General features: G+C 37.6%; 1 protein-coding gene across 1 annotated transcript in view; it reads left to right on the plus strand.

Moving 5' to 3' along the window:
* The window catches only part of LOC150087269 (uncharacterized), a 151,106-nt gene that overhangs the window by 40,445 nt on the left and 86,515 nt on the right, over positions 1–24,146 (plus strand). Inside the window, exons 5-7 of the mRNA XM_090372429.1 lie at positions 5,355–5,563; positions 5,828–5,984; positions 17,070–17,132. Of these exons, the coding sequence (XP_090228555.1) occupies positions 5,355–5,563; positions 5,828–5,984; positions 17,070–17,132 (429 nt within the window). The remainder of the gene's footprint in view (positions 1–5,354; positions 5,564–5,827; positions 5,985–17,069; positions 17,133–24,146) is intronic.

The raw sequence follows: 24,146 nt of genomic DNA on the forward strand, positions 1-24,146 counted from the left end.
ATGAGGCCTCCAGACCTGTATATAGTAATCAAGGTGTGGCCTGACCATTGCCTTATACAAGGGAATAATCACCTCCCTGCTAGAAAAATTCCTGTATATCATTGATAAGACACCATGTGCTACTCATGCAGCCCATCTGCACTGCTCAGAAAACTTCATATCTGCCTGTACAATTACCCCCAGGTCCTTTTCATTCTCTACCACTGTCAGTGTAGTACCACAGAGTTGATACGTTGCTCTCGGGTTGCTGTTTCCCATATGTAGTACTTTATATTTGTCAATGTTAAACTTCATTTGCCACCTCTCAGCCCATCTGCTCAACCTTACCAGATCCTGTTGCAGCAGCATAGCGTCAGTAGTGTCCTTAACAACCCTGCCAACCTTTGTATCATCTGCAGACTTGGACATTAAGCTTGATATACCATCATCAATATTATTTATAAATACCGAAAACAATAATGGACCCAACACTGAACCCCGAGGGACTCCACTAATAACATTAGTCCGCAATGAGCAGTGTCCATTGATTACCACTCTCTGTCTTCTCCCCCGCAATCACCCCTTTATCCATATATAATATCAAAGTTATTCCCTGCATCCAGTTCTTTTGTGACTGTATCATAGTATCCAATCAAATTGGTCAGGCAAGACTTCCCCTTAACAAAACCATGCTGTGTCCGAGCTATAACTGAAGTCTTGTCTAGATGATCCTGCAGTGCTTCTTTTACCAGTGCCTCCATTAATTTTCCTGGAACAGAAGTTAAACTCACAGGTCTATAATTACTTGTGTCAGTCTGTATCATTACTTGTGACTCGTAGTCGCCTTTACATTGGAGTCACATTTGCACATCTCCAGTCTATGGGTACCCCCCCCCCCCCGAGTCCAAGGAAGCTCTCATGATTATGGCTAAGGGTTTGCTTACTTCCTTTGCTGCCTCCTTTAATATAACTGGATAGATCCCATCCGCCTCAGGTGCCTTTCTTGTGCTTATCTTCAACAATTTCTCCTCCACTTTACTCTCAGTTATTACAAGATTATATAGCTTACTGCCAGAGTTGAATACACCTCTGGCATTCCCCTCGCTGAATAACTCCTCATGTGTGAATGTCGATGCAAAATATTCATTTAGTTTGTTAGCTACCTGAGCAGGATCATCAACAGTTGACCCATCGATATCAAGTGGGCCATCTGATTCATCCCCTTCCTTCTAGAATTTACATAAGTAAAGAACTCTTTGCCGTTTTTCTTTGTGTCCCTTGCCAAATATTTCTCGTAATGTGCCTTCGCCTGCCTAACCTCCTTTGTAACTTGGTTACAGATCAACTTATATCTATCATAGGCTTCTGTGTCACATGTTAATTTATATGTAGCCCATGCATTTTTATTCTCTGCCATATGTCTCATTAGTTCATCTGACATCCATTTAGGCCTAAACCTTAAACAATATTTCTTAGTTGGTATGTAAAGCCTAGTAGCTTCCAAGATAAGTTCTTGGAATGATTCCCATTTTGAGTTTGCTGTTGGTAACATCATCAGTTTGTCCCACTGTATAGAATTTAAATACTGTCTCATATCATCGTAGTCGCCTTTACAAAGGCAATAACCCTTCCCTTTACCCCTGATGGTAATTACTTCTTTGAGTAAATCCCACTTCAGCACACTGTGATCAGTGGCACCTAGTGGTTCCTCTATCTACAGATTCTTAATCCATGAAGAATCACTACTGATAATCAAATCAAGAGTATTACTCCCTCTAGTTGCCTCCCGAACATGCTGATGTATAAAACAATCATCCAATAAATCCACAAAAGCCTTGCTAGTGTGTGAGTGACCAACTCGCAAATTCCAGTCAATATCTGGGAAATTAAAATCCCCCATTATAAGGCTCTCTGATTTACTGGCCCACTCTATTTCCCTGTACAGTTTCTTATTATACTCATCAGAGTCATTAGGCCTATAGCACACTCCTACTCTCAATTTTGATCTCCCAATGCTTATGTCACACCAAACTGACTCAACACTGCACTGCACTGTCCAGCGATGTCGACTGGCTTCACTTCCTTGGATTTTATGTGTTTCTTAACTAATAGCATAACCCCTCCTCTCTTCCTATCCTGTCTATCCTTTCTGTAAACGTTGTATTCCCCAAATTCCAGTTCTGCATTCCTTATATCTGTGTGACACCACGTCTCTGATATCTCAACAATATCCACCTTTGATGCTTTGAAAAATACCTCAAATTCATCGAATTTATTTACCAAAGTGTACATGCAAGTATACATGCACCTGTTCTTTTTCTTAGCTACCCTAACACAACCCATGTGTTTACTTGTACCACAATGACTCCCAGCAGTCTCTGAAATATCCTGTATCTTATTTTCCAGGCTGCAGCTCATTCCAATAGAAGCAGTGCAAGAATCACTTTCACCTCTGCCAGTGGCTACTGTTAATCTATTAGTCCTTGTATCCCCCCAATCTAGCAGTTTTCCAACGCACCTAACACTGCCTCGATAGCATCAGCAAATATTCTTGCACCATTTCTATTTAAGTGTATCCCATCCCTGTAGAAGTAGTCCCTTCTGTTAACAAGTAAAGACCAGGCTGAAAAAAAATTTTACCCCTTGAGCCTAGCACAGTCTTTCCAGGGCCGAATTGACCGACAAGGCTCTCATCATATACTCCCTCCTATTGTGTCTGGGCAGAATTGCAGACACTTTCAAATTCAATCCTAATTCACAGCTTTTTTTCAACAGTGACCTGTACTTGTTAAGTAATTCTGCCGGTCTCCTACTCTTAATATCATTAGTGCCCACGTGTACAACTATATCACCTTTTGTGCCCTTAAAAGATGATATCCGCTCTGCAACGTCATCAACCTTTGCCCCTGGCAAACATACCCTGGTCCTGTTCCACCTATCCTTTTTACAAAGCATGTTCCCCATTTCCCTGACAATAGAGTCACCAACAACTACTAGTTCCTGTGGGACCAGCCTTGGAGGGTTGCTGCTGTGTTGCGTGATGACCAAGTGCAAGCTCTGGCTTTGATGTGGGCAGCTGAGAGCTTGATGGGCCCTCACTTTAGATCCTTCGAGGGCATCCACCCTGTCCTTCAAGCTCTTATATAGGCTCATAACAATGCTGAGTTGTCGCCTGATTTTGTTACACTCCTTTCATCGTGCACACACACACACACAAAGATATCCCCCATGGCAATATCATATCCCGTACCCAATTTCTCCACAAACATCATGCATTTTAAAAGGCTGTGATTCAGAGGGCAACTGCCCCCCCCCCTCAGTTCTCCTCTGAGCCACAGCACTCCCATTAGCTTGAGCCTTTTGCTATTGCTGCAGTTGCTATACTGCAGGAATATTGATGTAGTATCAATTATATTATCAATATAAAAAAGATATAAACAGAATTTAGTAGCCTTTTATGTAATTCTGAAGGAGTTAATATTAGAAGTGGTTTTATTAAGTTCATAAACTATAAATATATAGCAATACAAACACAATCTCATAACATAACTATATCACATAGTGCATAACATAACTTAAAATAGCATAGTAGATAGATGTTGTGTAGTGTGACAGGTGAACCTCGAAAATAACATTCCCACATTAATAGATGTTTAAAAATCTGAAATTTCATTCAGAAATTGTGCACTAGAAACTGTCATGTGATTCTCCACCTTCTTTGCAATCTTGGGCTTCTTGCTTGAACAGTGATATAGTACTAGACAAGCATTGCTGTTATTTGTTTATAGTTTTAGACTACTTGTTTTTCTTCTCCCAGTAGATCAATAAACATCTGTAGTCTTAGCTTATTTGTTTTCAAAAGATTTATTATTGTTTTCACATAGTAAAAGTGGGAAAATGAAATTGATATTCTATCTAGATAGTTGCTATACTGCAGGAAGCAATATGTAGTTTCAAATTTCGTGCACTGTGAAGCATTCAAAGTTTGAAATAAACCCGAAAATAGAAGTAACTAATAAATAATAGAACTGATTATAATATTACCAAATATATATAGTTTTTTAATTTTTAATAACATTTATAATAAGCAGACACGTATTCATGTGTATGTTTAAATTTTGCACACTTAATGGTCTTTTAAATTAGAAAATGGAAGAGAATAATAGATGGTATGGAATGGGTAGAGAATAAATGGAAGAAAAATACTGATGTCTCTATTTTATATCTAAAATGTTTTTTTAGGAATTTTGAGCAGAATTAATATTTTTTGTTTTTTTGAAAATGAAGAAGTGTAAAACATATAGCTTGTTTTAAATTTAAAATTTTTTAATTTAAACTTATAAAGTGCATGCGGTAAGTAAAGTACCCGAAATCTGTTAATAAAGGTTAAATATTGGTATTGTTTAAGCAATATAAAAAAAAAAAAAAAAACCTCCAAGACATTTTCTAAAAATTAAAAAGAAAGTTGGGCATCTGTCAGGTGACTTGCCATTGATTTTTCCTAAATTTTGGATGCTACAACTGCTGGGTTAATAATGGCAAAATAGTGCAAATAAGCCAGGTTTATCACCTAATTTCAACTAGGTATCTCTTGGGAACAGAATAGTAAATGTGCCCTTCTGGCAGCTTGTTTGCACTCTGGGGAGGACCTCATATTGCTCCCTGTTCTATAATTACTCCTAACTCTTTCTTACCTTAATTTTATTGCTTTTGAAAGCAATAAGACATGGGATTACTATTTCAAAATATAGAACTTTAAATTAAAAATATTTTACACTAACTACCATTTTTAAGACCAACTAAATATTTTGTCTGAATCATGTTGAATAGCATATGTTAGTTATAATTGTTTGCCACCCTCTCAGCCTTTCCATCATCAGCAGACTTGGACATAACTTGTTCTGCTTTCATTAAGATCATTAACAAATATCAAAACAATAAAGAAGCCAGTACTGTACACTGCAGGACTCTATTCACGACCCTGGTTCCTCTCAGAGCAGTAGCCATTTACCTTTTTTTTTTTACCACTTAACCAACCTTTTATCCATTGCAGTATCTTCCTGACAGTGGCACTGTGTTCCAATTTACACAAAAGGTATTCTTGTGTGTCTGTACAAATAGCTGTATTGAATTCTAAATGTACTGTGTAAAAATTACTCTTTTCATCCAGTTCTTTTGTAGCAACCTGATAATAGCTTAACAGATTAGTTAAAAATGATTTACCTCTAACCAATGTGTACTGTTTTGCATGGAAGAATAATTTCATTCCTGAAATTATTCTTCCATGATCTTATCCTACTTGTATGTGTGTATAAAATGTATGTGACATTCACCTATGTGTATACAGTATGTTTATATCTTTAAATGTCTTTTAGGGGTTAGTGCAAACATTAGGTGCAATAAAAGGAAATAAAAATATGGATGTGAAAGCTTTTCTTCTCACATGTCCTTTGCTATTTTGTTCTGTAATTGCTCACTGGTCTGAAATTGGATACATTGCTAAGAGCATCACAAATACAAAGAAAACTTCAGATAATCTTCAGTGTTTATTTACCAGCATTGAAAATTATACTTCATGGCCCAGGTAGATACAGTTTCTTTATTTTTCTGTTTTTTAATTTTATTAAACTTTCATGCAGTCCTAATTTTTTTTTTATTAATCACTCATGGAAATAATTTTCCTTAATGTATAACTTAATTCTAAATAAGTACATTTCTTGAAACCAAGTGTCCCCTGTGAAAGTTGTATCATGATACTTTTGGTTTATATCTTTATATTATTTTAATTCATTCTCCTTGTATTAAATGATATATAACAAATATTACATAGTTGTTTCTTTGAATATAGGCACATTATTGAACCATCATTATTATTGCCATCTGGGAGCCCACTTCCAATTTCAAAAATTGTTGAAGATGACAAATGGATTTTAGGCTTTGCACTTTCTGAACAGATAGGAAAAGATTGTTCAATAAAATATCAGTTTAATAAGATCACTTATCAGGTAATATCTTGAAGAAAGTATAATTTTATTAAGGTAGCTTTTCACTTAGGCTTATTATAATAATGGTTCTCACTTAACATCAATTTGGTTAACATCATTTCATACCTATATGGATAACTTCCTAAGTACTGTATAGTTACTTAATGCTACAAAATTCCTTATTTGCCAGTGGCCAATAATTTGAACTATTTTATGTAGTATAAGTGTGATGGCATGGGTAGCCAGATGGCAATTGAATCTATGTGCTTGCTGTTTGAGTAGCACCCATCTTGGCTATTTCTGAATGTTCAGTCTGGTGGTTATGTTCTGTACATATTCTATGAGGGAAATTAAAGTTATTAGCCCAATATAGATTGCAAAAGGTTTTGTGAAAGACAGTATTGCCAATCTGTGCTGACTCTTCTTGTGCGTTCACAGAAAATTTTAGGTTTTTAACCACTTCTCCTTTACAGAGGGCATTGAAGTGAAAAAGGTGAATAAAGATGATGACTGTTGAGCAAATCAAGCACCATTTAGTCATTGAGTACCTTTATTTAAATGGAATGTTACCAAAAGAAATTCAAGAAGACATGCAGCAAATATTAAGGGAATTTTGTGCTTTATACACCACAATCACAAATTAAATTGCAGAATTTAAGTATAGATGAGACAGTATTGAATGTGCACCCCCACAATGTTGTATCAATGGGAGGCCCATTACTGGATCGACACCTGCAAATGTGAATGCCATTCATGACCAGATCATACAAGACTGCAGAATAACATTATTATTATTATTATTATTAGCCATATAATAAGTGCAAGGAAGCCTGGGACTTATGCTGCACCGGTGAAAAAAAAATTTCCCTATTATCCTAAGAGAGAGAGAGAGAGAGAGAGAGAGAGAGAGAGAGAGAGAGAGAGGGGGGGGGTAGAAAGGAATCACCAAGAAAGGGAAAAATGATGATATCCAGTTCAGGACCCTGGGTTTTCCAAGCCCATACTCACCAGACGTGAGACCCTGGGGAATTGAAACACATTGAGACAACATTCAACATCTCTCATGAGTGAGTTCACAATATTATGATGAATGTTTTAGGAATGGAGCAGATTTTTTTTAAGGCAGGTCTTTAAAGCTCTTAATGTAGATCAGAAGTGGGAAAGAGTGAGGTGTTTTCCATCATTTCAAAGCTAATGATGCTCAGTTTCGCCTGCATGTCATTATGGAAGAAACATGGGTGCTGCCCTCTTCTCTCCCTCTTAAAACGTTTTGAATGCAGAAGTCACATGGGAAAGTCATGGCATCTGTCTTCTGGGATTCTGAAGGAGTGAACAGGTTGATTTTCTGGAATGAGGTGCCACTGTCAATGCCAAGGGTTATTCTAACCTACTGAGACATTTACACGAGGAATTGAAGCTCAAGAGGTGTGGAAAATTGGCCAAAGGAGTCATCTTGTATCAAAACAATTTACCAGCATGACAGAAGTTTGACAGTGACAATGCTGTGATGGATGCAATCAACAACTGGTTTGAGTCAATATATGAATTTTATTTGAGCTGGTTACAGAAGCTAATGGATCGTGCCAGAAGTGTGTTGACTTGCGGGAGGGAAGTTTCACAAATTTCCAGAATTTCTTTTATGAGAGGCTAGAAACTTTTCAACCTCCTCTCATATGTATATTTATTATGATAATTAATCCTCTCCTTAATAAACACAAGTCAAAAATCCTTAAAAATCATGACAGCAAGTCTTCCATTGTTTGAAAGAATTAAGAGAGAGAGAGAGAGAGAGAGAGAGAGAGAGAGAGAGAGAGAGAGAGAGAGAGAGAGTGAAATACATAAAATTTCTATTATATTCTGATACTGTATTTATGTTATGATAAAAGATATTTAATTTAGCAGTTTAATGAAATGTGTACTTGATTGGTTTTAAGGAAAGATTCTAATGACATTTGTCTAAAGGAATGACTCAAATTTGTATGCTATTTCTTGGAAAAAATTATTTCACTTAGTGATAGACTTCTCTGTTATGCAACTTCTCTCTATTATTCAGAGATAACGTAGAAATCAAAGTGCAAATTTAAACTTGTAGAAGGTCTCTATTCTTTGTTTTATGTGAACAGTTGTAGTTCGATTACATTTTCATGCTGCAAAAGAACTAGAAAGAATATGAAGTAATGATTAAGTTATTAAATGCTTAAATAATAAGAATATCATAAACACGATGTCCCTTTGAAATGGGGAATGAAAAAATTAAATATGATAAGTATAATGTACAGAGAATAATTAAGAGGTATGTTGATTCTAAAACAGTACACCCAATTGGTGTGAACTGTCAGAGTAATATTGACCTAGTCTGGTGACATAAGCATTGGTCAAATAAGAATGAAAGGAGTGAGGTATAGGTCAATTGACTGTGACAAGTATAACAAACAATGGACAGACAAATCGAGTATGCCAGCAATCAGATTTTCTTATCATGAGCGATTCTAAACTTTCCAGATATTGATTGGAACATCTGGGTTGTATTGGATTGAGTCAGAACATTTCTGGATTGCCGGATGACTGTCCCTGATTGGAGGTTCCACCTTGTAACGGATATTGTTACCAAGTACATTAGGTGGTTGTTGTTATGTCTGGTGTTACTGTTGGTTGAAGAACTCTCTGACTATCCTACAGGTGTTCAGAATTGTGACTTTCTAGAGTTCCTTGTAGGTGTTCGCTGGGAGACCTATTGCTGCTAGACTGTTATTTAGGGTCTTTGGCACCATACCTGTGGTTGATATGATGATCGGGATGGTTGTTACTTGTTGCATATGCCACATCTCTTTGATCTCCTTTCTTAGGTTCGTGTACTTCCTGATTTTTTCCCCATGGTTTTTCTGGAGGTTGTCAGTGTTGGGTACCACTATGTCAATCAGATAGGTAGCCTTTTCCTTCTTGTCCATTAGGGTTATGTCCAGTCTGTTGTGCTGGATTGCCCTATCCGTTATTATGGTGCGATTCCAGTACAGCTTGTGGGTTGGGGTCTCTAGTACTGCCTGGGGTTCGTACTTGTAGTACGGTACACTTTCTTCAATCGACTGATATTTCCTTGCTAGCTTTTGATATATTTTCATGTCTTTGAGTGTACTCAGTCTGGGTGATCACCTTACATCCTATGGTGATGTGTTGGATCGTTTCTGAGGCCAGGTGGCATCGACATGTGTCATCGAACACTCCAGGCTCCTTGGCAATGTTTATATAGTTCCTGGTGTTGATTACCTAGTCTTGGATGGCGAGCATGAATCCTTCAGTCTCAGGGAAGAGTGTCCCACTCGTGAGCCATCCATTGGAAGCAGTTTTATCTATGTGATCTTGATGGAGATCATTGTAGTGTCTGCCATGGAGTGTCTTCTCTGCCCATCTATCTAGCTTCGTTTGTGCCTCTTGGTTGTAGGGAGCTCCTCGCTTAGGTTGAGTGAGGTATACCACTTGTCTCTCTTCCTTATGGCTTGGTGGAGTGCTGTTGTGTGTTTCTGGAAGTAATCCTTCAGGTTAACTATCACTGTCTTCTGTTGCTCAGTGAGGTCTATCAGGCCCCTTCCTCCTCCTTTCTGGCAATTGTCAGTCTCTCCACGGTAGATTTCGGATGGTATTGGCAGCTCTTGGTCATCATTGTCCTTGTCTTTCTCATGATATCCTCCAGCTTGGTGTTAGTCCAATCTATGACCCCGAAGGAGTATGTTAGCACTGGGACTGCATAGGTGTTTATGGCTTTGTGTCCCTCCATTCAGCTTTGCTTTCAGCAGGCTTCTGAGTTTCTGATGGTATTTTTTGGTCAGGCAGGCCTTAATTTCCTTGTGCTGTAACTGCTGAGCCTGCATCATCACCAAGTATTTGTAGGCCTCTCCCTCTGCCATGGCTTCGATCTCTTTACTAGTCTGCAGCTGATCGTTTCGGTTGACTAATTTTCCCTGGTGCAATCCGTGGGTTTTGTATTTGTCTAGACCAAATTCCATCCTAATATCATTGCTGAATTCTTCGGTGATCTGGAGTAGTTGCTGGAGGTGCTTCTCGGTTCCTGCGTAGAGCTTGATGTCATCCATGTACATAAGGTTGGTGAGGGTGTGCAGGTTCTTCCTTCCTTCTTTGAGGTTATATCCGTACTTGCTACTGTTGAGCTTGGTGGATAGCGAGTTTAGTGCTAGACAGAACCACAATGGGCTCAGGGCATCTCCCTGAAAGATTCCTCTCCTGATGGTAATTGGCTTGATTGTGATGTTTTCGACCTTAATGGTGATACTCCATTTTGCCATTGTTTCTCCTAGGAAGTTTGTCACTATCAGATTGACTTTGTAGATGTTCAGCCCCTCTATTAGCCAGCTATGAGGCACGGAGTCAAAGTCCTTGCAGTAATCGATGTAGTCTGAGTACATGCTGTGGCGCTTCTTGTAGGCTTGCTCCATAACTGTGGCATCTATAGTTAATTGCTCCTTGCATCCTTTGCTCAGCTGCTTGCATCCTTTCTGCTGAGGCGCCTCCGTAGCCAAGTGGGAAGGAGCAGCAGTGCGTAGCACACGTTTCTTGATTAGATCAGGGTTCGAGCCTGTCACCACCAAATACGGAGCATGCGGAAAGATCAGGGAATGACCACCGCACCGGAGCAATATGGCCTTAGTTGCTAATGCTCCTAAAAAAAAAAAAAAAAAAAAAAAAACCAAGCCAAACCAAACCTTTCTGCTGTTTAGCCATTATGTTCTGGCTCTCCAAGTGGTCTGATATCTTCCTGGTTATGCAGCTGGTCAGGATCTTGTACGTTTTTTGGGAGGCAGGTTGATTCGCCTATATTTCGCCTATCTTCGACTTTAGGCTTCAGGTATGTGATTCCTTGAGTGGGAAACTTCGGGATTATTTCTGGGTGCCTTATCATTTGGGTGAACTGCTCTGCTAGGTGCTTGTGTGTCCAAGTGAGCTTCTTGTACCAGAAGTTGTGGACATTATCTATTCCTGGAGTACGCCAGTTGGGAGAGTTCTTGATCGTCTGTTTTACTTCTTCTTCCCGATTCTCCCACCCTCTCATTTCTTATACATCCTTGGTTTTCTTGCATTCTAGTTCTATCCTGGGGGGGCTCGACTGTTGTCTTACTTCCCTGCTCCATATGTTTCCCCAGAACTCCTCAATCATCTTCTGCTCGGGTCGTCCATTCCCTTCTTTCCCATCTTCTCTGAGACTCCTGTAGAAACCTCTTTGGTCCTCATTGAAGATTCGGTTGTTTATTTTCCTCTGGGAGCTCTCTTTGTATCAGCATAGTCTCTTGCTCAGTGCAAGGAGGTTCTGCTTAAAGGTATCCAAGTATTCTCCTATTCTCTGATTTTTTTGTCTCATGTTTGCTGTGGACGTTCTCTCTCTCTCTCTCTCTCTCTCTCTCTCTCTCTCTCTCTCGAGGATGATCTTCAGTTTTCCAATTAATTTCTTACTCCTATTGGCCCGTTGGTACTGGGTCAATTGGCCTAATTTGACTCTTAATTCGTCTATCTTCTGCTGAATCTTCTTTTCCAAGCTGGCTGTTCCTTCTGTTTTCGGTTCTTCTGCTGCTGGTCTCTTTTCTCTTTTCCATTAATCCTCGTGGCTGCTACCACAGCACAATACACGGCTGTGTGGATGGCCTCCAGTGTTGCACCGTTGCTGTCGAGATAATACGGTATTATGTGCCGATTTAGGTGGTCTGTGAACTCTCCACAAGGTTCTATTCGGCCTCTGCTTCGGTATCACATGAGTCTTTGTGAGGTCTATTCCTTCAAATTCTGTTAGGGCCTTCTTCCACTCGTCCTCTATTCTGGATATCATGACCTAGTCTCTTTCCACTTCAACTGCTGTGGGTTGTATTTTTTCTTGCTCTTCCTCCTCTGGTTTCGTATTCTTTATCCTTTGTAGTTGATTGCTCACATTCTGCTTGATTTTTTCCAAGATTGCAGAATAATCACATTTAAGAGTTGGTGGTTAATTGATTTCTCCATTACTTTAGAAAGAGTAGAAGTAATTGCAATGGGACGATAATTAGATAGGAGGGATTTGTCACCCTTTTTAGGAACTGGCTGGATAGGAGAAAATTTCCAAGCAGAAGGAAAAACACCTTTGGAATAAGAAAGTGAAAAAAAAGGCGGCAAAGAATAGGAGTAAGTTCAGGAGCACAGGTTTTGAGAACAAGTGGAGAATTACCATCGGGACCTGGAGCTTTCTTAGCATCAAGATTCATAAAAATCCTTCTGATATCCTTTTGACGGAAGACCACAGGAGGCATTGAATGGAGCGTGTTGGGAATGGTGGGAGGTGTTTTACCAAGATCATTAATACATGAGCTGGAAGAAATATGGGATGCTAGCAGGTCAGCTTTATCCTTGGCTGAAGTGACAACAGAACCATCCGGTTTGGACAGAGGTGGGAGCAGAGATGGGCAAAAGTTGCAGCCAATAGCTTTGGCAAGAGACCAGAATGCTCGGCTACCATTAGGGCAAGAAGCAAGTTTTCTACTCTTAGCCTGTTCAAACTCTAGTTTGGACTGATTAATAACTGCTTTACAATTGTTGCGAGCTTTGGTATAGGCAGAAAATGAAACTGAAGAATTAGAAACAAGCCAATTACGATATGCAACATTCTTCTCTTGAACAGCCTTAGCACATTTATTGGAAAACCAAGGTTTAGATAAAGGACGAAATTTTAAAGTGGAGTGTGGGATAAAGGATTCCATTCCTGCAAGAATAATTTCACTGACACGATCTGAGCAAACATTGACATCAGAAGTTTTGAAACAGTAATCCGACCAAAGAAAAGAAGCCTCGCAGGTCATCCCATTTTGCATTCTTGTAATGCCAAACAACACAAGATTGGGAATAACCATGAGATAAAGGTTCCATTGGAGAAGAGACGATCACCAAGTTGTGATCTGAAGTGCCTAAAGGACCTCTCACTTCAACCATGTACTGAGAAGGGTTGTTTGTGAGAAAAAGATCAAGCATATTGGCTGTATGATTAGGATTGTCCAGCATCCTTGTAGGTAAATGAACAATCTGTGCTAGGTCATTAGTAATTGCAAAAGCCTCAGCATCTCAACCTGCTGGGTCGGTATGACTAGAAAATGGAAGCCAGCTGGAGTTGTGAACATTAAAATCACCAAGGAAAATTACCTCACTGTTTAGGAAAGTTGGACTGGAGAAAGTCAAGTTGCAAAGAGAGGAAGTCAAAGAGCTCCAAATGATTAGTGGAGTTGGGAGAACAGTAGAGACAACAGATGAATTTGACACAATGAGGTAGAAAGATTTTAAGCCAGAGAAGATCAAAGAGAGGAGATTCCAAATTTCCAAGTCTCTGACAGGGAATATCAGAACGGACATATGCACAAGTACCACCTTTGAGGTGAAAGGAATCATACAGCGAATAATTTGGGCATCTGAGATGAGCAGTAGTTGAATCAACCGATAACTGAGATTCTGTCATAAAAAAGTACATGGGGTTTGGCAGACTGCAAGTGGAAATGGACATCGTTGAGATTAGAATTGAGACCACGTATATTTGTGAAATGAATTAGGAAGTGCCTGGGAGGTTTAGATCTTTTCGCAGATAAGCTTGCTCTATTAGTTTGACAATTCATGGTGTATTCGATAGTAAGAAAAAGTGGGTGGGACATGCTGTATGAAGTAATGAAATTTTTGGATATGGCGTACACGTGGTAAGAATATACCCAGATCCTTGACATAACGTGGCCTCGACAATGCTCCCCACATACACACTACTCGGACTCCCTGCAGTCACTATCTGGCAGAGTAGAGGTAGCAAGATTATACACTAGCTGATCCGGAAGCCTCCTAGAGAGTTACCAATAGGTTCGGTCCGGTGTACTAACTAGCAGCCATCCTGTGAACACCGTTTTAGAGCTGTACCCCCGAAATGTAAGGAATATTGGATCTCACCACGACGTTCGTCATAATCTCAAAAGTCATCAATCATAATGCATGATGGAAGAGATAGGGAAGGGTTGACCGGAACTTAGCTATAGAGACTAAACATGGCTTCCACCACTTCAAGTCTCCAATAAGCAAAGTGGTAGTATTGCACCAGTTGATGAGAGTCATCTACCTACCACCTAGTATTACCTGGTAACACAGAGGGGCGGCATTCCTCCATGTGGTGTGGGCGCCACACCTCGACCCCTGCTTACATTGGTTCACACCTGGGTGGTCACCCATCATGTACTTGTGCATGGAGGTTATACCCAGGATTACTAACAGTCCCACCATCATGAAGGTGCAAGCAGAGGATTTGGCTGTCACAGACCGTCCGGACTTCACCGAAATTGGGTCCACTTGACTTGAGTGTCACCTGAATATGAGTTCCATCAGCATTTTAGACTCCCAGGTAGCAAGTACAGCTTGTCTGGCATATCTGAGAGAATGTCTGTGATAACCTCAAGGACGGCGAGGTCCTTGAGGTTGTCACAGACATTCTGATTATGAGGAGGCATTGGCTAAGAGTACAAAGAAAACGAGCAAATCATTTATTGGTGTTTTACAGTTTGACCATGTTCTCTGCATTTTCCATGTTTCCTTCTAAAACTAGAAGTAATGAGAAGAACCACATCAGTTCACTTGATATGAATGACAAAAAGTGTTGACGATGATAGCATAAAGGTTGCTGATAAACTAAATAAATATGTTGCATTTATCTTCACATGTGTGGAAGTTGTTAGAGATAAGATACCAGAAGTTTAATTAATACAAATGGGAAGTTAAATGATTTTGTAATAAATGAAAGGGAGCCAGAAGGGAAATTGTTTCTGCTAAAAGAAAAGACACCTGGGACTGATGGAATCTATCCAGTTATGGATGTCACAAATATAGAGGAAAGCAATCCTATGAAGAGAGACCTATCAAGTCCTTATCCAAGGTCTGGCTGAAACTGTCTCCATGTAGATCTAACTGAATTTTAAAAGGATATCATTTGCCAATATTCTTGCTAACAATCACTTTCGCTTCATACATTGCATTAAAAATATGATAATGAAATTGTATTAAGAGTTTATTGTGGAAATGGTATAGGCAAATTAGCATTTGGTCTTGTAGCAGAGGGCACATGTGGAATGTCTTTTTTTTATTATTTTAACATTTTATCTTTGCACTTTAAATGAGAAAAAATAGGAATCATTTCCATGGCTTCGTGATTCATACCAGATCATGAGAATAGCAAAAGACAAAAGATATTTTCCTCAAGTGTTCAACACAAGTGTAGCAAACTTTGTGGAACCTGTGATTTTTTTTAATCCGCAAGTTTCATCCTGAAGTATGCACAGTATGTCTTTTTAACAAAAAGCTCACATTAAAGCTACCACAGTTGAAGCAAAATGTGTCAGTTTATTTACACAGCCTCTTGTTGCCAACTGCACTACAAAATTTACAAACACAGAAATAAACACAGTTCTACTTGGATTGTTCTGTGTGAACTAAAACAGTACAGAAAATTACTCTTTCCAGTGGAGTGCTGTGCACATATATGATAATGGCATTTTTATTCTCAGTGTATCTGGTAGATTCTCTGTTCACAGTGATGAAGAAAAATGTCATTTTTGAACTTGGTATACACAAATTGCTAAATGACACATAATTTGGAGATCGTTGAACCATTGTGGGTTTGTGTTATTAAAGTAAGTTACTATTAAAGAATGCCAATGCAAGTATTGTGTATAGTAATAAAATAGCAAGTGAAATTGAACTACTTAAGATATGAAGGATTTCTGCTTTTAAACTGTTGAATAAAATGTGATTTGTTACTCAAGGTGGTGTGAAATAAACAAATGAATTAATTAAAATTTTAATTAAACAGAGAGAGAGTGCCTGTAATCACTTCAATTATTGATAAAATTGTGAATGTAAAATAATGTGTATACAAGTGGGTTTCAAACTTAAGGCAGTTTAAGTGCCTAGAAAAGGTGATCTACATCAAAGTGACATAATGGTGTGTGTGTTGGAGGGGGGGGGGGGGTATTTCCTTAACCAAAGGTCTGGTATGTAGCTTTTTTAGATATGAATTTTAAATGCTTTAAATACACATAATACATTTCTTTAAGAATTGTTCATACAGTTATACAAATGAGTTCCAAATGTCTTCCAGTTGTACTCTATTCATTATTACTTTTCACTTCACTTTTAATGTAATGGCCTTTCTGCTTCCTTAAAAGGGCCACCAAAGTAAAGAAACATATCCATAATAAAATTATTCACACATCAGCCAATATACGGAATGCTAGCAATATTTCACTAAAAATAAAATTATATACACTGTAAAATTAAAATTCAGTAAAATAAAATAAAATACATGACTAAAAGTAATAAAAATAAAGCAGTATAAAATGTCGCTGTCAATGCCTTTCAAGAAAACTGCTTGAAAGCAGTTTTATTTTATTTTCAGCATAAACTTAAATGTTACCAATAGATGTTTATATTGAAAAAAATTTTCTACATTCTTTTACAATGCCCTCGGCCCTCCCTCACGAGTTACATAGTGGTTATAATCATTGTCCATTCACGCCATGCAGAAAGAGTCATGGTTTAATACCGTCTCAGCTGGAGGAACTTTTGTGGGCTTTTTTTCCACACTATAGCTGAGTTAATCAGTCTCAGGCAAGGATTGCATGAACCCGCCCCCCCCCACCAAAAAAAAAAAAAAAAAAAGTTTTTTTCTTGCAAACCAAGAAACCCACCTCAGAACATACACAGTGTACAGACAACTTACTGACATTTTATGTCCTTGGTTGTCATGGCATAATTCAAAATAACCAAATTAACTCTCACATGTTTAGCCCCAAAGCACAAGAGGCAGATTGCCTAGGGTGTCATATATTTCTGTGTGTTTAGACCTAGAAGCAAAACCACACATTATCAGCAGCGTATCATCAGTGGAAGTCAGACTGCTATAAGTAATAACATGACTAACAATTTGCTTGTGATATAACTGTAGATCTATATAAATTGAACTGACATAAGTCAAGGACTGCCTGTATTTGTATTGTATATATTTCTGTGTGTATTTTGGTATCACTATAGATATTGAAATGTATTTGATCTACTTTTTAGGTTCTTGGATATGTACTACAGTTTTTGATTTGTAAATATATAATGGAACAGCTTCTTCCACAGGTAAGACATGTAATGATGTGTATTTATAAAATGATAATTGTAACTTTTTTTTTAACAATTAGATTATTCTTACTGCTATATTTATCATCCTTTATTATAAGATCTCACTTTTTTTTTAATGAATGGCTATTCAATGAATAGTCATAATTCATTTCCTTTAATTTATGAGTTATATGTCATTATATCTATACTTTTTTTTTTGTTTTGTTTTTTAATGTATTTCAATAAGAGTCTCTCTTTTCAGTAATTAGCCATGATGCCAACGGTATACCTTCCTTGATATCTCTTCCCCATTGCTCTGATGTCCTTGTGAAATCTTTCTCCTTGTTCTTTACTGATTACCAAAATTTTTATGAAAGTAATTCAAATGGTGGTGCAAGAAGTGATCCTTCATGCCCATAAACTTCAGCCATTATCAATCCACTGCAAGATGGAAGCCTCCTCAACAATCCATGTTGAGGGAAATGGACCATAATCTGCCATGCTGGTCCAGTGTGGGTTGGCAGATGGACTGTATTTAGCAGTCAGGGACTTGAACCCCAGTCTACTCAAAGAGTGTGTGCTACTGCACTCCGGCTCCTGACTTGAGGCCTTATATTGAATTCTTTTTTTTTTTTTTTTTTTTACAATTCCTCATGCCCATATTGCAACCTAACTTTTGCAACTTAGTCATTAATTTTTAAATAGATTTTTTAATTTGGATCATTGCCCTCCAAAAAAACCCTATAAATAATGTTTTTGAATCTGTTCTGTGCTTCTCTCTCAGCAGGATTCATTGTTCATTCAATACTGAATTTTTGACTTGAGGTTCAACAAAGGTTGCTTCACTTGACTTTTCATAAGTAGGAGCTGAGAACTTGATGCAAGTGTATTTAAGATTTCACTATTCTTTTATCGGCCCCTTCTTGAAGTGCTTTATCAAGTCCAGTTTTGTGAAGATAGCATAACAACTTAAACATCATTCATTCATTCATTCAGCGTGAAATGAAATTTATCAGAGTAAAACCTTATTGGAAACCTTCCAAAACTTAGAAACCTTGTGGAAACTTTGTGAAAATGAACATATCTGGTCATATTCATTTCCATAAGGTTTAGTTTTTTTTATTATTATTAGCTTATCAAAACCTCTCTAATTATAGTCATTTATGCATTATAAAATTAAACAGGAATTTCTTTTCACAAATTTATGTTCAAAATTTAAATAGTATTCATAAATAAAATAAAATAAGTAATATTTACAGAAAAAACATTCAGGATTCGAAAACAGTGAAAAAAGTTTGTACAAACATCTCTCTAATTCTGAATGATTATGAAGTTTTCAGTGGTAAAAAATAAGAATAAACAGATACATACATACATAGGTAGTAAAATGATTATTCATACTTTGTACATGTTTGCTTGTCCTGATTTATTTTTTACCATTGTGAATTTCATTTTTTTTTAAATTCAAACAGCCATAGCTCTGTAACTGTTCTTTATTGGAAATGGACACTTGTTTATATGAACTTTTTTATTTGTTTTTTGGGGTCCTGAATCAATCCTGAAAGTTTTAATTACAGAAAAGCAGTGTTGTTTGTTTGTTATTTGGTTTTTAGGAGCATTAGCAGCTAAGATCATATTGCTCTGGGAATATGTGGTGGTCATTCCCTGATCTTTCCGCATCCTCCTTATTTGGTGGTGACAGGCTCGAACCCCGGTCTAATCAAGAAGCGTGTGCTACGCACTGCTGCTCCTTCCCACCTGGCTGCGGAGGTGCCCAGAAAAGTAGTGATAAACTGCTTTTCTATAATTATTACCTCTGAGTCAACTAGCAATGGCTCACACATTGTGAAACACCCTATATATATAAAAGTAATGATTGGTAAAGATTATATTATAGAATTCAGTTGATCATTCATTTTTCTACGGTATGCCCATGAGCCTAACAAATTTTGTTAGTTTTAAATTCACATTGCTCTTTACAGATGATAGTCCCTTCACAGCATGGAGAAATTGGAAATTGTGCTAGAAAGTCTGGGTACTATAAAATCAGTGATATGGAAATTACAGAGGGTTTATTTATTAGAAAAAAAACTTTTGAACCTGAAGGAAAGTAAGGGCTGGGGTAGGGTTTATTTACCCAGTTATTTTGATGAACGTATTGAGGGAATGCAAAAAATATCAGTGGACATTAAGAAAAAACTGGTGAAGAGTATTTGTCGGAGACTAGAAGCTGTCATAAAAACTAAAGATTTCAACACAAATTAATTTTCCTGTAAATAAAAGTTATTCGTAGATATGCAGGTGTTTGGATTTAGCATTAGCATTAGTTGAGGCATATGATGCAAGGAATCAAACTTATACAGCATCAGCCAAAAAAAAAAAAAAAAAAAAAACCTTCCCATTTCACTCATCTGGTCACTCTAAATGTTTGTCTAGTTCAGTCTTAAATTTATTAAGCTATCAACTTCCACAGCAACAGATGGACGTTCCAACAATCAACTACCCGTTGCCTAAAGACAAACTTCCGCACATCTGTTCTACATCTGTCTTTACTCAATTTGAATCTATGCTCTCTCAGGTTCTTAATCTGAGCAAGCGGAAGTATCCCATCAGCATTGAGCCTGCTCAAACCATTCAAGGTCTTATACACCTCGATCAGATCACCTCGCAGGTGCCTAGTCTCCAGATGCTGCAACTTGCAGAACTTAAGCCTTTCTTCGTAAGCACACCCTTTGTTCCTCTCACTAATCTTGTTGCCCACAACTCTACATCCTTCCTAAAATGAGGCTTCCAGACCTGTATACAGTACTCAAGGTGTGGCCTGACCATTGCCTTATATAAGTGGTTTTCGACCTTTTTTTAATAATGACACCCCTAAGTGATTTGTTTTATTTTGTGGCACCCCCTACTCAATATTCTGCCTGTTAGATCTGATTCTCTTGCTGGATATATATATACAAGTTAGTGCAAATGCAGCATATTAGTATGCAGCAAACTCCGAATTAGCAAAAACGGCATTGTTTTAGTGAAATCTCATATTGTGAATACCTTCACAACGAATTGCCATGATGCTGTTAGTCTAAATCCATTTTATACACCATGAGGCGTCTCTCGTATTGTGGAGTTATACTTCATAACTGTTCTGTCATCATTGCATCACCAGGGTACCTATCCACCCGCCGAAGAAGGGCCAAATAGCCCCAAAACTGTGCTGTCTGGGTGGTGGTATCTGAGAATAAGTAACAATAGTCTTCTCCTTTGGTGAAGTGTTACCTATTCGAAGTAGTGCAATATCATGGCAACTTGTTGTGATGGTATTCACAATATGAGATTTAACTAAAATGATGCCGTTTTTGCTAATTCAGTTTGCTGCATACTAATATGCTGCATTTTCACTAAATTGTACATAGCTATAAACAAAATTACAATTCATCATACAAATTATATATATATATATCTTAAATTGTAGGTGAAAACCTCATACCTTTTTTAGTAAGACTGTTAATCTCTCAACACTCAATCGCAAATTATTATAATATGAACTTATCCCCCCGTGCATAGTCATAAATAAATCAAGTTAAAATAGATATTAATTAAAATAATCATGTCTTCAACTCTCATATCATGTCAAGGGAATTGGAAAGAATTAAGGAAAGACTGCGGCCACCAACCTCCAAAAACCAACTAACATCACAAGCCATCATGAGAATTGAAAAACAATTGTCGCAAAATTCTAAAAACGACGAAACAAATAAATTAATTAACACATAAAAACTTTAAAACTGTTTTTTAACTTCTTTTAAGAGACCACCTTATTCGGTTTGTTACCGTGTTCACAAGAAGTACAAAAGTGATTTGTGAATGATATTCCCCATGTTCACTTGACACAAGATTATTTATATAAACCAATGTATGAATTACTATTCGTGCATGCGCATAAGCGTCCACGATTCCGAAATATTATAAGGTCTGTGTATATTAATAGAGTTAACATTCAATCTCATTTCTAATGTTTCGGCAATTAATAATTTAAAATATTCCCACTGTTTATTAAGAACCTTCGATTCATTAAAAAGGAACACATGTCCATCAGTTTTTGCATGAAATGCAAGCTCAGAGGCACCTGTCCTACCTTCCCTAACTGATGCCAAATGCTGCTGTATCCTTACCAAAAGTAAATTTTGGGTCGAGCCAATATACGTAGAATTGCACCCACCACAAGAAATATTGTGAGCTTCCATGGTAGGAACTACATATGCCCTATATTTCAAGACGGTGGAGCTTACTCATGGGTTGTGCAACAATCTTAAATTCAGTGTTCTTAAATATGTTAATAAATTGTCTATACCATTGTTGTATATACGGAACTTTAATAAAATGTTTGTGATCCACCCTGTCATTTGTTGTACCTGTCTCCAATTTATATTTCGCTTGTTGACTAATCTGTGTAATGGTACCTAATGAATAACTCCTATTTAAAAATCTTTTTGTCAGTTCTGTGAGCTCATCCAGTAAGGATTCTTGAGTAGAGCTGTATCTATATGCATTATGAAACTGATTAAAAATAATGCTCCTTTTATATGTAAAAGGGTGATAGCTCTAATGGTGCAAAAATTTCCCAGTATTCGTTGGCTTCCTATAAATTTTAAAAAGTATGTTTGCATTAACTCTGGTTAAAGTAAAATTTAGAAAATTTATGGATTTGTGATGCAGGATTTCCATTTCTAGAGTGAACTTAAGTCAAGTATGAATGTTATTAAATGTATCCAGGACCTTCTATACTACATATTTATTAGTAATTATTAAGATGCCATCAAGATTTCTACCGTAGAACGTTATATTAGGGAGATGTGGCATTAAGTATACCTGCTCGATCTGATTTAGATAAATTTCAGCAACCAATCCACTCAAGCTAAGCCCCATCAGTAACCCGAATATCTGCTTGTATATTTTATCTTGAAAATTAAATATGAAAAAATATAAATGAAATGTCTCAGATGAGGGAGAGAAACAAACAATAAATCAAGTTAGATAATATATATAGATTACTAATTCAAATCAAAAGGGACTATGAAGCCCAGTAAGTCCTATTATTATAATAATCTTAAATTATAGGTGAAAACCTTCAAAATTGAGAGTAGGAGTGTGCTATAGGCCTAACGACTCTGATGAGTATAATAAGAAACTGTACAGGGAAATAGAGTGGGCCATTAAATCAGAGAGTCTTATAATGGGGGATTTTAATTTCCCAGATATTGACTGGAATTTGTGGGTTGGCCACTCACACAGTAGCAAGGCTTTTGTGGATTTATTGGATGATTGTTTTCTAAATCAGCATGTTCAGTAGGCAACTAGACGGACCAATACTCTTGATTTGATTATCAGTAGTGATTCTTCATGCATTAAGAATCTGCAGATACAGGAACCACTAGGTGGCAGTGATCACAGTGTGCTGAAGTGGGATTTACTCAAGGAGGTAACTACCATCAGGGGTAAAGGGAAGGGTTACTGCTTTCGTAAAGGCGACTACGATGGTCTGAGACAGTATTTAAATTCTATACAGTGGGACCAACTGATGATGTTGCCAACAGCAAACTCAAAATGGGAATCATTCCAAGAACTTATCTTGGAAGCTGCTAGGCTTTACATACCAACTAAGAAATACTGTTCAAGGTTCAGGCCTAAATGGATGTCAGATGAATTAATGAGACATATGGCAGAGAAGAAAAATGCATGGGATACATATAAATTAACATGTGACACAGAAGCCTATGATAGATATAAGTTGATCTGTAACCAAGTTACAAAGGAGGTTAGGCAGGCGAAGGCAGATTACGAGAAATCTTTGGCAAGGGATGCAAAGAAAAACAGCAAGGAGTTCTTTACTTATGTAAACTCTAGAAGGAAGGGGATGAATCAGATTGGTTCACTTGATATCGATGGTTCAACTGTTCATGATCCTGCTCAGGTAGCTAACAAACTAAATCAATATTTTGCATCTACATTCACACATGAGGTGTTATTCAGAAAGGGGAATGCCATAGATGAAGTAAACACTGGCAGTGAGCTAGATGATCTTGTAATAATTGAGAGTAAAGTGGAGGAGAAATTGTTGAAGATAAATACAAGAAAGGCACCTGGGGTGGATGGGATCTATCCAGTTATATTAAAGGAGGCAGCAAAGGAAGTAAGCAATCCGTTAGCCATAATTATGAGAGCTTCCTTGGACTCAGGGGAGGTACCCACAGACTGGAGATGTGCAAATGTAACCCCAATTCACAAAGGAGGATCAAAGGCTGACACAAGTAATTATAGACCTGTGAGTTTAACTTCTGTTCCAGGAAAGTTAATGGAAGCACTGGTTAAAGAAGCACTGCAGGATCATCTTGACAAGAATTCAGTTATAGCTCAGACACAGCATGGTTTTGTTAAGGGAAGGTCTTGCCTGACCAATTTGATTGGATACTATGATGTAGTCACAAAAGAATTGGATGCAGGGAATAACTTTGATATTATATATTTGGATCTTAGAAAGGCTTTTGATACTGTTGCACATGGAAGACTGCTGCACAAATTGGAGCAGTGTGGCATTGGTGGCAAATTGTTGCTATGGATAAAGAGATGGTTGAGTGGCAGAAGACAGAGAGTGGTAATTAATGGACACTGCTCATTGTGGACTAATGTTATTAGTGGAGTCCCTCAGGATTCAGTGTTGGGTCCATTGTTGTTTTCTGTATTTATAAATAATATTGATGATGGTATATCAAGCTTAATGTCCAAGTTTGCAGATGACACAAAGGTTGGCAGTTTTGTTAAGTATGCCACTGATGCTATGTTGCTGCAACAGGATCTGGAAAGGTTGAGCAGATGGGATGAGAGGTGGCAAATGAAGTTTAATATTGACAAATGTAAAGTACTACATATGGGAAACAGCAACCCCAGAGTAACATATCAACTCTGTGATACTACACTGACAGTGGTAGAGAATGAAAAGGACCTTGGGGTAATTGTGCAGGCAGATATGAAGTTCTC

Source organism: Mastigoproctus giganteus, chromosome 4 (genome assembly GCF_048544385.1).
Source record: "Mastigoproctus giganteus isolate SK-2022 chromosome 4, ASM4854438v1, whole genome shotgun sequence".
In the NCBI taxonomy this organism is placed as follows: domain Eukaryota; kingdom Metazoa; phylum Arthropoda; class Arachnida; order Uropygi; family Thelyphonidae; genus Mastigoproctus; species Mastigoproctus giganteus.